This window comes from Sceloporus occidentalis, unplaced genomic scaffold, assembly GCF_023333645.1.
Source record: "Sceloporus occidentalis isolate IW3139 unplaced genomic scaffold, rSceOcc1.0.p SCAF_7, whole genome shotgun sequence".
Classification (NCBI taxonomy): Eukaryota; Metazoa; Chordata; class Lepidosauria; order Squamata; family Phrynosomatidae; genus Sceloporus; species Sceloporus occidentalis.
Window position 1 is genome coordinate 2,086,197 of NW_028316987.1, and position 14,714 is coordinate 2,100,910.

Genomic DNA, 14,714 nt, shown 5'->3' on the forward strand with positions numbered 1-14,714 from the left:
TAAAAGCACTTTCCAAATACAAGAATGCTGTTCCTTTGAAAGTTTTTTTTTTGACAGGGTGGGGGAGAGAAGGCCAACTGGTTCTTAACATACTTCTAAGGATGCTATGTTGATTGTATACTTGTTGACATCTGTTATGTTGGGAGGTATGTCCATGTCTTAAGAAACTGTGGCTTATTAACTAGCCATAAACCATAGTCTGGACCCATGAACTGTCACATGTTTAAACCATGATGTGTTGTGACACCTGAACTTGGAACTATGGGCTGGTCCTGTCCTCCCTCTCACATCAAAGAGTTGGTGACAGAAAGGTTCAGAGAGAAAACAGAAACAAGCCAGAAGTGTGGAAGACGAGCCATGATTTGTTTAATCTTTCACCATGCATTTCACAACTTAAAAAGAACAAACTATGATTTCAAAAAACAGTGGCTAAGAGTGGCTAAGGGCCTGTACAGACAGGCCAAAATAAAGCTTCTTTGGGTCACTGGAGGTGTGCTGTTTAAATGACACATGTATCTTAAGAGGGCAGAAGCTGCGCCAAAGCTGCCCTCCAGGCCTTAGGACGAATGTGGCTTTGGCGCAGCTTCTGGCCTCTTAGGACGCATGTATCATTTAAACAGCTTACCTCCAAAGTGACCCAAAGCAGCTTTATTTTGGCATGTCTGTACAGGCTCTTAGTTTGGTATGCAAACTACTCAGTTTGGTATCCTTCATCTCCAACTTTATTCTAGGATAATGAAATGGACACTGAAACCTAGGTTAAACCTCTGGGGAAGAGTCATGCAGGTTGAATATAGCTTGAAATGCTAAAATTTGGTTTTATTAAAGTCACAAGTTAGGAAAACTGGCAATTTGATCAGCCCCGGCCCTAAGAATATTTGCACAGATGGTCAGAGCTTTGGGATGGCTACTGGCTTGGAGCTTTAGGATGTTTGCATCAGTTCTTTTCCCTGAATTCAAGTTAGAAAGGGATGGTGCTGATACATTAGATACTAGATGGAATTAGAGTGCCCTATTTGACACAAATTAAGTGGAGGCACAGAAACTTCATCAGTAGTGCTGCCGCCACCTCCTCTTACCCATCTGACCTATTTCAGTTAAATCATTGTCCAACTTGCATATGTCTCTTACAATGATTCCACAGTGCCACAAAGCAATCACTGTGTCCCATTGTCAATCCATCTCTGTTGGAAATACCTTCTGAAAATCTTTTGGGTTGCACTTTTGAGACCTGAATGCTGAATGCAAACAATATCCCCTGGGTATGAAAGAGAAACATGCTGTTGATACAATTGAGCTGGGGTGAGGAGGGTTCAAAGTAGCATTTTTGGTACAGCTGCTTAGATAAAAAGAAAAAAACACACTGGCCTGAGTAGAAGGAACAGTCCCTTTTGAGGTAAAATGCATAAGGTCTTTTGATGGAAGGACCTATTCTATGCTAAGTGGGGGGTGCCCCAAAGAAAATCCTGCCCAGTTCTATGAGCTCCTTTCCCTATCTGTGGCTGTCCTAAAAGAGTAAATGGTCCCTCTGGCTACTCTTTGTGGGGTGGTATCACCCTGGAGGTCACAGCCTGAACTGCCCTAGGGAGCAATGCGATCACCACCCATGGGAAAGTGGCATACTTCACAAAGTTCAGCCCGTACCAGAGAGCCACACTGTGCGGTTGTGCCGCACCACTGAGGAGGTGCAGGAGAACAAGGGCCAAGATAGCGCACAGTGCCCTCTGAGACCAGCTGGGCCTCTCACACTTAAGCTGGGCGTAGTAGGAAGAGTGGAAGGCAAGTCCCAGCCCAAGGGCTGTGGCCATATCACGATTCAGTGATGCAAAGGGACGTGTGTCTATTCGGATCCACTCGGGGTTCGCGCACCACTTGGTAGCTAGGTTGATGGACCTGCAGAAGACCATAAAAGAAAGGCATGAATAAAAGCAGAACTCAGAAAACATTACATTCAGGTCCCAGAATCTCTCAGTCAACATGGCTGAAAAGGGATTCTGGGCACTGTGGTCCAAGCATGTATTTCCCAAGCTCTGGACTAGTAGCATGTACAGTATACTACTGTGAAAAAGAAGCCCACATTGATGCTCCCACAGTCCAGTCGTTCTCCTCACTGAAGGAACTCACCAAGTGACATCTATGCCCAGAGCAATCAGTGTCCAATAGGTCATCACGCTGCTGAGCAAAAGGGACAGTGAAGCCAATAAGTAGAAGCAGAGTCCTCTCTCTAATGGGACTCGGGATTCTAGCAGCCATCCCAGGCTTATCCCTGATAAAGAAATTAGGAAGAGAGAGAAGTGAGGAAGAGCCAAAACAAAATCCCACTTCTGTAACTATGTTACTTGTTGCCCCATAACCTGAAAGAGCTGCAATTTCTCCTCCAATTTTAGCACATCAGAAAGCTACTCTCAAACAGAGGGAAGTTGTCTGTTGTACTGATTGTGGCAGGGAACAAATCTAATCAGAGCCTGGGAAAGTTAATTTTTTGGACTACAGTTCCTACAGTTCTCCAAGCTGCATGGCTCCATGGACCATGCTGGCTTGAGGATTCTGGGAGTTGTAATCCAAAAAAAAAAAAGAAAAAAAAAGGAAACTTTCCCAAACTTAATTATCCAGTTCCTGAGCAAATCCTACTGTGCTCCAAAAGCCTGGACTTCTTCTGACCCAGGTTAGAGAAGAGTTAGGGCTGCAGAGGGCTTTAAAAGCTTGCCACTCCATTTAATATCACTTTTTAGCAGCCAGTGAAGTTCACTCCTGAGCCTGGCTTCAGCAAACCATAACACATGGCATTCCCCATCTGCAGAGAAAAGCAGGCCCTTCTAAAAGAGGGCTGCAACATCAGAGCAGACATGAATAGGCCAGTAGGAAAGGCAGCCCAAAACCACAAGATACACCCACCTGCCAAGATGCCAGCAAGGACTTGGTGGGGGAAATGTGCCAGAATGAAGATGCGTGACAGACCTACAGCCAGGAGGAAGAGGAGATAAACCTGAAAGGGCACTGCCTTCACCAGCCAGCTGTAGAGGTGGAAAAAGGAGACAGAGAAATGACACTGAAGGTTAGTCAGCAGATTAGATGAGTTGAGTGAACAGACCTCTGCCCACGGAAATCACTTATCAGCCAAATGACTTGGCCTCATGAATATCCAGTTTGAGAAAGTGTTGGGGATGATAGGAAAGTGAAATTCCCATCATCCCCAGCCAGCATGGCCATAGATGGGGATTCTTGGAGTTGCAGTCCAAAAAAAGTATAAGTTCTTGTTTCTGGCATGTCCTTGGAAAGGGAGAAATAATACAAGCAAGGTACCTCTGAGCACATTTTGTGGTGCAACATTCTTCTGTACTCCCCTAATTTTATTCAGCTCAGCTGCCCAAACGGTCTTCCATTTAAGCACATACTATATGGAGTTATCCTTCAGAGAGGGCTGTGATTCTACAGAGATTGCAAGCCCTTTTCAAATGCTAACATTCTTTAAAATGATTGAGGTGGTGGTGGTAAGCACAGTTGTGGATCCACAGGGAACAAGTAGGATCAAGTCTACAAAAGCTCATGCTACCAACTTCTTTCTTTCAGGTAGTCTCAAAGGTGCTACAAGGTCCCTTTGCATACTGATTTTCCAAGCTATATCTTTGAATGCAAATAAAAATATTCTGAAAAACCAATGGGAGGGATAACTAGGAAAGTGAATGACTAGGATGGGAGTGATGTACCTTTTGGAGTGTTGGGATATCTGTGTGGTCAGAGTGATTACTACTGGCCACAGAGCTGCACCAGTGATCATACAATGGCCAGAGGGACTGCCTGCAACAACAACAAAGTGGACATACATATAATTACTGTATATACAAGTCTAGAAATGTTAATTAAAAAAATTTACATCAAAAAACCTGAGTCGATTTATCTACAGGTCAATGTACATACTGTACTTTACCTCTTACTAAAAATAGGATAAAAGGTAAGAGTATAATTTGTCTTGGAAGCACTGAACCCCTAAGTGTGAGCACAAACAAGTATGCCTGCAGGAATTCTGTATGTTCTTTGCCATTGTTTTCATTTGCTTCACCCTTTAGATCTTTTGTTACAAGCCCCTACGTTTTATGCTAGACTTACCCACTAGTCATATCAAAATCCATAATTTTGGCCCCAAAACCTACCCTTGACTTGGTGAGGTCATCTTATAGTCAAATACATACAGTAGCCCTTTCCTCCTAAATATTATCAGCATCTTTAGAAAATAATCTCATTTTGCACCACAGGGCCTAGACTCAATGGCTTTTTGATCACTGCTAGTTCCCTAATGCTGTGGTCACTAGATCCAGTTCAGGTCTGTCTCAAGTCCTTTTGCTGCCTAAGGCAAATGATAGGATGGTTCCTCCTCTCCCTTCCCAGATACAGAAGCTGACTGATTTAGCAGGTGAATGCTGGCAATGGACCTTCCCAGAGGAAGTTGAAAGGCCCTCCTTCCATCATGGCTAGACTCCACTACACCTGAGGTCAGGAGGCTACTGTAGAGAAACAAGACAGGATTCAGGACCCAGAAAGGTCTGGCTTTCAACAGAGGGGAATGGATCTAGGGACTCAGCAGGGACAGATTTGGGATGGTTGTTGATGCTCCCAAGAATCTGCTTCCTGAGGCAGTTGCTTCACTCACACGGTCAGCCCTAGCTGGCTTCCATGTTAAAGGTAGGCAATTACTTTTAATAAATAATATTTCTAACAGTAATCAACTACTTCGAGCATCTCAAAACTGTATGTGTAACTAATTAAATGTTAAAAGGAAATTTTAAAGCTCTTCCCACACAATATATCCCCTTGATCTTTCCCCCCATCTTATTAGTGACTGTCTTATGGGAACTTTGTCTTGGTTAAAAACAAATGTGACAGGATACCTTCATACATATAACTACCATAAAACAAGATGATGAAGGCTAGCCTACATTTTGTTAGAAAAGATTTCGAGAAATCCTTGGAGGCTGCCCAATAGCCAGCTGGAGAACCATTTATTATATATGTATTTTTCCGTCAGGACAGAACAAAATAAACACAGAACATCCCCAGTAACTTTTATGAAACATCAAAACACTCCAAAACAGACAGTTTGTTGAATTTTAACCACTCACACCGCCCTGTCAAACTGACAAGGGGCAACATTTGCTTTTCTCAGAGCAGCTCTAAGATTATTAGCCAAGTACACAAACACACAGCACCATTATATGCTGAAGACTGATGTTTTCTACAGATGTGGCATTTCTTTACCACCGGTCAAAATTTCATCTTGCCACCATGCTGGCCAATTCTTTCTCCCTAATCTCTTTATGCAGACTGTGTGTGGTATTTTCTTTCTTCAGTGTTCAAATGATTCAACACTGTCTATACCACAGGGACATATTAATAACCTTTCTCCGTATGACATCTCATTTCATCTTCCCTTAAGGCGCTCTTTCTAGCTGTTTATTTATTTCAACTTTTTTTTTTGCCTCAGTTATTTTTTATATTCTTTAACCCCACCATTCTTCTGCAGAACTCGAGGTGGCATACAAAATCCACTGGTCAGAGTCTGTACAACTGTATGAAATAAACTACATCAAAAGATACTCAATGATTCATTCAGCAGTGCTGAATCAAGGCTTATAGTCAATCAACTCACTCTTCTTTTTCAGGGTAGGGTTGGCCCTTGGCTGAATGAAAGCTTTAGAGAAAAGCTGGGCAACTGCAGCAAAAGCAGGGACACATTTTGATACCCGCAACCTCACAGCCGTCCATGTGACCCAAATTCAGGTGAACATTGGCCAGAACTTGCAAGAGGAAGTTACTTTGGCGTGGAATTTCCAAGCTCATGGAGTGATTTTTGGCTGCGGGGTTGCAAAAGGGGCTTTGAGAAGTGGCAAGTGAACTTCCTCCTCCCAAGCTTGGAGGGTTTAGGAAGGGTTTGTGGGGCATAAAATGTGGGTGGAACCATAGAAAACCCATGGACTACAATTTTGGCACTGCTGTTTTAGGGAGGACCTACATACATTCAACCTGGACAATGAAGAAATCAAAATAGTAAAAGAATTCCCATATCTTGGATCAAACAGCAATCAGGAAGGAGACTGTAGTCAAGAAATCAGAAGACCAGGAATGGGAATGACAGCTATGAAGGAACCAGAAAAGATCCTAAAGAGTAAAGATATACAACTGAGCACTGAAGTTAGAATCATCCAAGCCACTTTATTTCCCATCATGTACAGATATGAGAGCTAGACAGTGAAAAAAGTGGATAAGAAGAAAATACTTTCACTTGGGATGTGGCGCTAGAGAAGAGTGCTGAGAATACTGTGGATGGCCAAAAAAGAGAAATAAATGGGTCCTTGAACAGATCAAGCCTGAAATCTCCCTGAAAGAAGAAGATGATCAAACTGAGGCTGTCATACTTTGGCCACATGAGAAGGCATGACATTAGACATGACAATAATGTTAGGAAAGGTGGAGAGATGTAGAAAGTCAGGAAGACCGGACCCTAGATGGATAGACTCTATTAGGGAGGTTACGAGTATGAATTTATAGGGCCTAAGCAGAGCAGTGGATGATAGGGAAACTTGGAGTTGTCTCATCCACAGGTTGCCATGAGTTGGGATTGACTTGAAAGTGGATAACAACAACAAGCTTTAATGCAACAACAAATTTATTTACGGCACACAGCCAGTACAAGGACAACAAGCTTTAGAGCTCTTGCAAGTAAAGGTTTTCCAGCCCTAGTGCAGCGTTACCAGAAGCATCAAGTGGACTGAAACGGTGATGAATTACAGGTACTAATGGATTCCATTACTCTGGGACATAAAGATCTCTTTATGGAACCTAAAGTTAAAGAACTCAGGTCCATCAGAATTGTGACCTTGCGAGAAGTTTGGATGGAAGGAGTTCTGGGAACTCAAACAAGCTTCAGAGTTTATTTTGGAGTACTGTAGTGAGTCTCTTCCCAACCTCTAATACTCCCCACTAGTGGAAGAACCAAATAAGGCTTGAGAGGACAAAGGCAGGTGGGGCTTACTGTTCCTTTTATGTTTTTCTCATGGTTTACTTGCTTTTCAGAGAACTGCTGAACATGCAAGAATAGCAAGGAGGAAGAGTAGTAGTAAAGTGCTGGGGTATAGACCTATTGGTGATGCAATAGGGACTGGCATGATGAGATCCCACACATCAGAATTCAGCACTAAACCACTGCTTGCACATGTCAACAAATCAGACATTGCTGTCCCAGGACTTTGAAACACAGACTGTATGGTTTAGCACAACACTTGAGGAATTAAGGGTCCCGGGGCTGTTCCACCTATCCTTAAATCCCAAAGCCAAAAGCAAGGAAAGTTTGGAATCTTATCTTGAGTTACCAACCTGGTCCTGTTTCACAGCTTGCAGGGAACTGGCGGGGAAAGTATTCCCCCTTCCTGGAAAACCCAGATTGAAACATCCACCAGAAGGGCCGTTCGCCAAATAAAAACCTTAGGAAAGAGAGAAAGGATATTAAATGATAATGAGGCAAGGCCCAATGCTACACACTCAAAGTTTTGGGACTGCTTACGTTTATGTGCTATTTTATCTTCCGCTTTACAGTTAGGGCACTTGCATCTTCCTCCTTTTTTCTTTTACTCTTTTATCCTGTCATTTCTGAAAAGATTATGCTATTATTCTACATTTAGTTACAGTGTGAGCCATCTAGAAAAATCGTAAAGTGGGCTATATATTCTTTTTAAAAACAAGCAAAACAAACAAGACAGTTCTCACCTTTATCTATTTTAGCATCAACTACTAAAACCTTAGTGTTAGCTGAAAACTAAGATGAAAATTTGTGGTTCAGAAAAATTAAGATTTGGAATCTTATCTCTAGTTAAGGCAAAATTAAGGTAGATTTTATCTAATTGCTTAGCCATTTATGATAAGAGGAAATGTGGAAGGTTAAGTTAACGACTGCAGCAGATTAAAGTGGGAAGTCTTTTATTGTGTTTTCTGTAAGTAGGCTTACTGTGTGTATGTTAGTATGTGTGCATGTCACTACTTGTTTATTAATGTCTGTAGGTATACCATATATACAGTCGGCCCTCCTTATCCATGGATTTTTTATCCACAGATTCAAGCATTCACAGCTTGAAAATATTCCCAAAAAGTATACATTCCAAATAGCAAACCTTGATTTTCCATTTTATATTAGGGACACCATTTTGCTGTGCCATTATATTTAATGGGACCTGAGCATCCAGGGATTTTGTTATCCACGGGGGATCCTGGAACCAAACCCCAGCGAACAACAAGGGCCCTCTCTACTTGACAGCAGGCAGGAGAGGGACTCTGTTTAAAAGGAGTCAACCAGGACTCTTTCTGCTTGGTGCAAGAGAGAAATAAACTGCTCTCCCACCTGCATGGGGAAATCTGAAAGAGCTGCTACTATCATATTACCATACTGACCTGTAAATAAGTCGACCTGGGATTTTGGGGTAAATTTTTGGGCACACATTTTTTGACTTATAGACAAGTATATATGGTAAGTAGTAATTGGGTGGGGGGGGGTTGAAACCCAAGCAAAAGTAATATCAAAAGTGAAGAGAACGGCAACTCTAATGTGCCTCCATGATACATAACCCCTCCCTAGACACACACATTTATAAAGCATTAATACTGATCTACTTAAAATCAAAGACATGCAGTGCTCCACAGAAATCAAAATCAGAATATGGTAGCAGCACTGTAATCATCACTTGACGACTGCCTTTTAAATCTTCTACAAGAACACTAAGAAAGCATCACACCAGGATACTACAATAAATTAATATAGTAGTTGCCATTTTAATTTCCCACACATCCAGACTTTGTCAAAGCTTTCTCAGACCGCTCTCCAATAACTACGGTAAATATAACCAATCAACTAGTAATAATAAATTCAAGACAAATGGAAGTCTCTTCCATGGGAGGCTAGCCTGGTCCTCTCCCTGTTGTTCTTCCACTGGCAGGGAAAGGCCTTTCTATTCAAGTTTTGGCAATCAATTGGCTGAGGAAGAGGCTTTAAAGGAGGTTGCCATGCTCCCTCCCCATTTAAATTATTTTAAATGCAACCATTGTTTTCATGCTATTTGTTTCATTATATTTTAATATTATTATTCGCTGTGTTTTTAATTGCACCAGCTTTTAAATTATGTTGCGCACCACCTTGGAGCTTGGTATGACAAGACAGGCAGAACAGGAAAGAGACAGAGGTCTAATCTGCACTGCAGAAATAATGTCGTTTGACATCACTTTAACTGCCATGGCTCAATGCAATGGGATTCTGGGATGTGTAGTTTTGTCGGATATTTAGGCTTCCTTGTCAGAGCGCTCTGGTGCCACAACGAACTACAGGTTTCAGGATACTGTAGCACTGAGCCATGACAGTTAAAGCAGTGTCAAACAGCATTATTTCTGCAATGTGGATTATCATATTCATTTGTATTCTTACTATACTATCCCAGGGAGGCTTCCTCTCTGCATGGATAAGACAAATAGATTGCAGACAGTTGCTTTTTCCTCACCATTTAGAGACTAAATTGAGCCATTCAGAGATTAAGCCCAGCCAGAGCACTTTTACTCCAACCTTTTGGTCCAGCAGAAAATAGGCAAGAGGGAAATAAATGATGAAGACGCATTTAGGATCACCCAAGAAGGTCACCCAAAGCCAAAAGTCTTCTAGGCCCACAAGATTTCTCTGAAGCAGCTCTGCAAACCAGACTCCACTGCTGTAGAAAACATCCATGATAGAAAAGCTGAAAAAGGATGGAGAGAAGGATTAGGATACAGGTGCAGCAGCATCCTGTTATTATTATTATTAACCTTTAATTATAAAGCGCTGTAAATTTACATAGCGCTGTACATACAATCTTTATAATTGGACGGTTCCCTGCCCTCAGGCTTACAATCTAAAAAGACATGACACAAAAGGAGAAGGGAGTGGTGGAGGGGAAGGGGCCTTTCTAGTAGGATAATACATATAAAATACATAGCAATACAGGAAATGATTCAATAAAACAGACAACAAAAGAACATCAAATAGCAAGTGACAATTATGCAATGCCTGGGAAGGCTTCTCTGAACAGGATGGTTTTCAACTTCGTTTTGAAGCTGGTTAAAGAAGTGATGACTCTTGCTTGTGGAGGAAGAAGGTTCCAGGAGTGAGGGGCAGCAAGGGAAAAGGGGCGAATCCGGGATGGGGCAGAGGAAATCCTGGGCTGAGACAGCAGACCTTGACTACTAGAACGGAGGGCCTGGGTGGGAAGGTGAGGAGAAAGAAGGTCTGATAAGTAAGGAGGGGCCAGTCCATGGAGGGCTTTAAATGGCGACAGCAGGAGCTTATACTGAATGCGGAAAGGGAGAGGGAGCCAGTGAAGGGATGCCAACACAGGAGAGATGTGGTCAGAGTGGTGGGTGGAAGTGATAATGCATGCAGCTGAATGCTGGACAGAGATTAAAGGACGGAGGTGAGAAAGAGGAAGCCCAGCCAGGAGGACATTACAGTAATCAAGTAGTGAGATCACTAGGGCATGGACCAGGATCTTGGCAGTAGAGGCGGAGAGATACGGTCGGATTTTGGCAATATTGTATAAAAAGAATCTACAAGCCTTGGCTGTGGTCTGGATCTGAGGGATACACGACAGAGAAGAGTCAAAGATAAAGCCAAGACTGCAGGCTTGCTGGATGGGTTGAATAGAAATGTTGTCCACAGAGACAGAAAAGGAGTGTTGGCTTTTACCCTGAATATACATGAGTTTTAAATCAGCTCAGTTTGGTTTCGCACATGGAACTTTGGGAACGGGAGTATAGCTAGTCATCAGGTAACTCTCATAGTTGGAATCACTACTAAAAACAGGAATTACAAATAACTAACTAATTCCAGCAAGTTTCAAAGAAGAAGAAGATTGCTGTAATTAGCTACTTATTGTAACTATTGGTTTTGGTACTGATTCCTATTATTATTGTTAGAAACTTGCTGTAAATACCTAGTTATTTATAGCTACGGATTTTAGTAGTGATTCCTATTATTATTATTAGAAACTTGCTGTAATTAGCTACTTGTTTGTAACTACTGATTTTAGTAGTGATTCCTATTATTATTATTATTATTATTATTATAAGTTGGACATCTGGTCCAACTTGAAAAGTTGGACATTTTGTCACCCCATCCTATTCTATATATATATATATATACACACACACACACACACACACACACAGAGAGAGAGAGAGCTATATAACCATGTATATGTGTGTATGTGTGTGTGTGTGTGTGTATTCAAATGGAGGACATTTTGAAATTCCTCCTGGACAGAAGGCTGAAATGGAGGACAGGTCCTTGTCTGGTCACCCTGACAAAAGCATATGCTACAAAATAATATAATATAATATAATATAATATAATTAATATAATATAATATAATATAATATAATATAATATATTTACTAGAGAGAGCGAGAGCTATATAACTATATATATAACTATATACATATGTACCATAAGCTTTTGTCAGGGTGACCAGACAGCCTATTTTTCAAGGACCTGTCCTCCATTTCAGCCTTCTGTCCAGGAGGAATTTCAAAATGTCCTCCATTTGGAGATATATACATCTCTCTCTCTCACACACACACACACGTATATATATACACTATAACGATAGATAGATAAATAGATAGGACAGAAGGCTGAAATGGACTGATCCTTAAAAAGTAGTATGTCTGGACAACTGACAAAAGCTTATGCTACAAAATTGTGTGTGTGTGTGTGTGTGTGTGTAATAACTACTTTCTCAGAGTGAAGGTGTCACAGTGGTTTGAATGTTGGCCTCTGGAGACCTGGGTTCAAATTCCAGCTCAGCCATGCAGCCTCTCTCTAGGGGTGACCTTGGGCAAAAGTCACACTCTCTCAGCCTCGGGGAAGGCAAGGGCAGCAGGCCCACTCTGATGAGCAACCCTGGTCAGGAAAGCCCCATGGCAGGGTGGCCCTAAGTCGGAAACAACACAACAAACACAACAACCCCCCCCCCTCCTTTCCCCCAGTGACTCAAAGGTGCTGCAACATTTCTTTGCAATGCAACTTGCTTGCCTTGGCTCTGTGCCTCCTCTTCTCTCCTGGGAAACTTTGCAGCTGACACAATGTTTTATAATATTAAAAAATATTATAAAAATATTATAACATACTAACAACTTTCATTTTATTACTTTAAAATTTTATAACATTATAAAATATTATATAATATTATAACATAATAAGTTTAATTTTATTACTTTATAACTTATATAATATTATAAAATATTATTTAAAAATGATGCAATTGAATGGGTCCAATGCAAGGACAAGGGCTTGCTGTGGCCACATACCCTCCTCCTTTTGCTCTTCCTTCTCTGGGCTCCTCATTCACTTCTTCCGCTCTCTGCAATCGCTGGAGCCGGCTGGGCTGCCATGCTCAGCCCCCAAAACTACATTTCCCAGAAGCCTTTGCTTGGCTGCGGAAGAAGAGAGCAAGGGAGGGGCCATCATGGGAAGAGGCACGTCCTCCACGTGAAAGAGGCATGCATTGCCCCAGTAAAAGCAATGGGGAAGCAGCTCTCTTGCCATTGCACTCTTTTCCCACATCAGGCACATTAATCAAAACCCAACATTACATCACATGGGAAGTGGAGATGGATGTGCATTATTATGTATGTGTGTAAATAATATATATGTATATGTATATAATAATAATAATAATAATAATATAAAATATGAGGAGTATGTGTCCATATGTATAGAAGTGATATATGTGTGTGTGTGTTGTGATATACTGTATGTGTGTCTGTATGTATGTTGGTGATATATGTGTGTATGTGTCTATGTATATATGTGTCTTTGTGCATATATGTAGGTGATATACTCTGTGTGTGTAGGTGATATGTAAGTGTGTAGGTGACATACTACTGTGTGTGTAAATTTATGTATGTTGGTGATATATGTGTGTATGTTTCTGTATATATGTGTCTTTGTGTATGTATATAGGTGATATACACTGTCTCTGTGTGTATACATGATATGTGTGTATATATGTAGGTGACATATCGTGTGTCTGTATGTATGTAGGTGATATATGTGTGTTTGTGTATATATGTGCCTACATATGTACTGTTTGTGTGTATGTATGTAGGTGATATATATGTGTGTCTCTGTGTGTATGTATGTAGGTGATATACTGTACTGAGTGTGTGTGTGTGTGAGAATATATGTGTGTCTATGTATGTAGGTGATACGCTGTATATGTAGGTGATATATGTGTCTATGTGTGTATATGGGTGTCTCTGTGTGTATATATGTAGGTGACATACTGTTTGTGTGTGTGTACGTATGTAGGTGATACATGCGTCTCTATATATGTGTCTGTATATATGTATGTAGGTGACATACTGCGTGTGTGTATGCATGTATGTGATATATATGTGTGTCTCTGTGTATGTATGTCAGTGATACACTGAGTGTGTGTGTGTGTATGTACCTATAAGGAGCCCTGGTGGCACAGTGGTTAAATGCCAGTCTTGCACCCACGTTACAGACTGTAAACCGCTTAGACTTAGAGAGTCCTGAATTCACTATGGACCGGTGTAGAAATGTAAATGCTATTGCTCAATGCTATTTATTGCTCTAGGGCTAAAAACTGGAGCAAACAGAAGCTGGGATGCTCTGACTCAAGGTGGAAAATGCGCTCCCTTGCACCGGCCTATCAACAGCAAAGGACTATGGCAAAGCAAAAGCGTGACCGCCGATAATGCAACAGATGTAGTTACACTACATATAAGCCAGCTAGTCCAACAGGGGAGTCTGGGGTGAAAGGGAGTGAAGGGGTATATGGCTTCCGGTCTTCCTTGGGAGCAGAGCATGCGCAAGCGGGGCTTTGATCTGCTTTCAGAAAACCCAGGGTCAAGCTGCTCTTTCCTGCCTGCCTACTCTGCCCATGAATATGCACGGCTTTTTGTGGGCAGGAGGTTGAAATGGAGGACAGGTCCAGGAAAAAGAGGACATCTAGATATAAAGTTGTATCATTTATTATTATTATTACTATTACTATTAATATTAATATTAGTATTATTATGATCTGGTCCCCCTGCTCTAACATAAACACAGATCGATGCTTCTTAGAGTCATGCTCCAACTGGAGGACACTTTGGAATCCCTCCTGGAGAGAAGGCTGAAATGGAGGACAGCAGGTCCTACAAAAGGAGGACATCTGGTCACCCTGCTCCAATACAAATATAGTATCTATATTCATAGATATAGATATAGAATCTATATTCTAGATCAATGCTTCTTAGAGTTATGCTCAAAAAAGGGAGGACATTTTGGAATTCAGGAGCTTGAAAAATGTAAGAGAAAAAAGGATGACAAAAGGGGCCTCTAGACTCCAAATCCCAGCATTCCAGAGGCGGTTGCCATGGCACCCAGAGCGGAACCAAGTAGACGAGGGGGGAGGCCCCGCCCCTTCGCTCTCTATTAAGCCCCTCCCATTAGCCAAGCCCCTCCCACCGATTCCAAAGACGTCCCTTTTCGTCCCGCCCTCCGCCGAGACTGAGCCTCGGATTGTCCAATCAGGGGCCGGTATTTTCCGAGGCCGAGCCAATCCGCATCCGCGCTGCTTGCGTGGCGACGCTGCGTGCGTGCGTGCGTGAGGGCAGGGCGCCGTCGCCTTGGCCACTCCTGG

At 41.9% G+C, this 14,714-nt stretch overlaps 1 protein-coding gene across 1 annotated transcript; it reads right to left on the minus strand.

Moving 5' to 3' along the window:
* Positions 1-344: 344 nt before the first annotated feature.
* Positions 345-12,466, minus strand: G6PC3 (glucose-6-phosphatase catalytic subunit 3). Its single transcript, XM_089531637.1, has 7 exons — positions 12,370-12,466; positions 9,534-9,764; positions 7,369-7,475; positions 3,708-3,798; positions 2,896-3,014; positions 2,125-2,266; positions 345-1,893 (listed from the first exon to the last, which is right to left on the minus strand). The coding sequence occupies exons 2-7, from the start codon at positions 9,752-9,754 to the stop codon at positions 1,533-1,535; spliced, it is 1,041 nt and encodes a 346-aa protein (XP_089387763.1). The 5' UTR covers positions 9,755-9,764; positions 12,370-12,466; the 3' UTR covers positions 345-1,532.
* Between the last annotated feature and the right edge of the window lie 2,248 nt (positions 12,467-14,714).

Coding starts and splice junctions, on each gene's coding strand:
- G6PC3 (XM_089531637.1), bottom strand. CDS start 9,754: ATGGATGTTTTCTACAGCAGTGGAGTCTGGTTTGCAGAGCTGCTTCAG. Junction 3,015..3,707: donor ATATCCCAACACTCCAAAAG/GTACATCACTCC, acceptor CCACCTCTACAG/CTGGCTGGTGAAGGCAGTGC. Junction 1,894..2,124: donor CTGGGCATAGATGTCACTTG/GTGAGTTCCTTC, acceptor GGTCTTCTGCAG/GTCCATCAACCTAGCTACCA.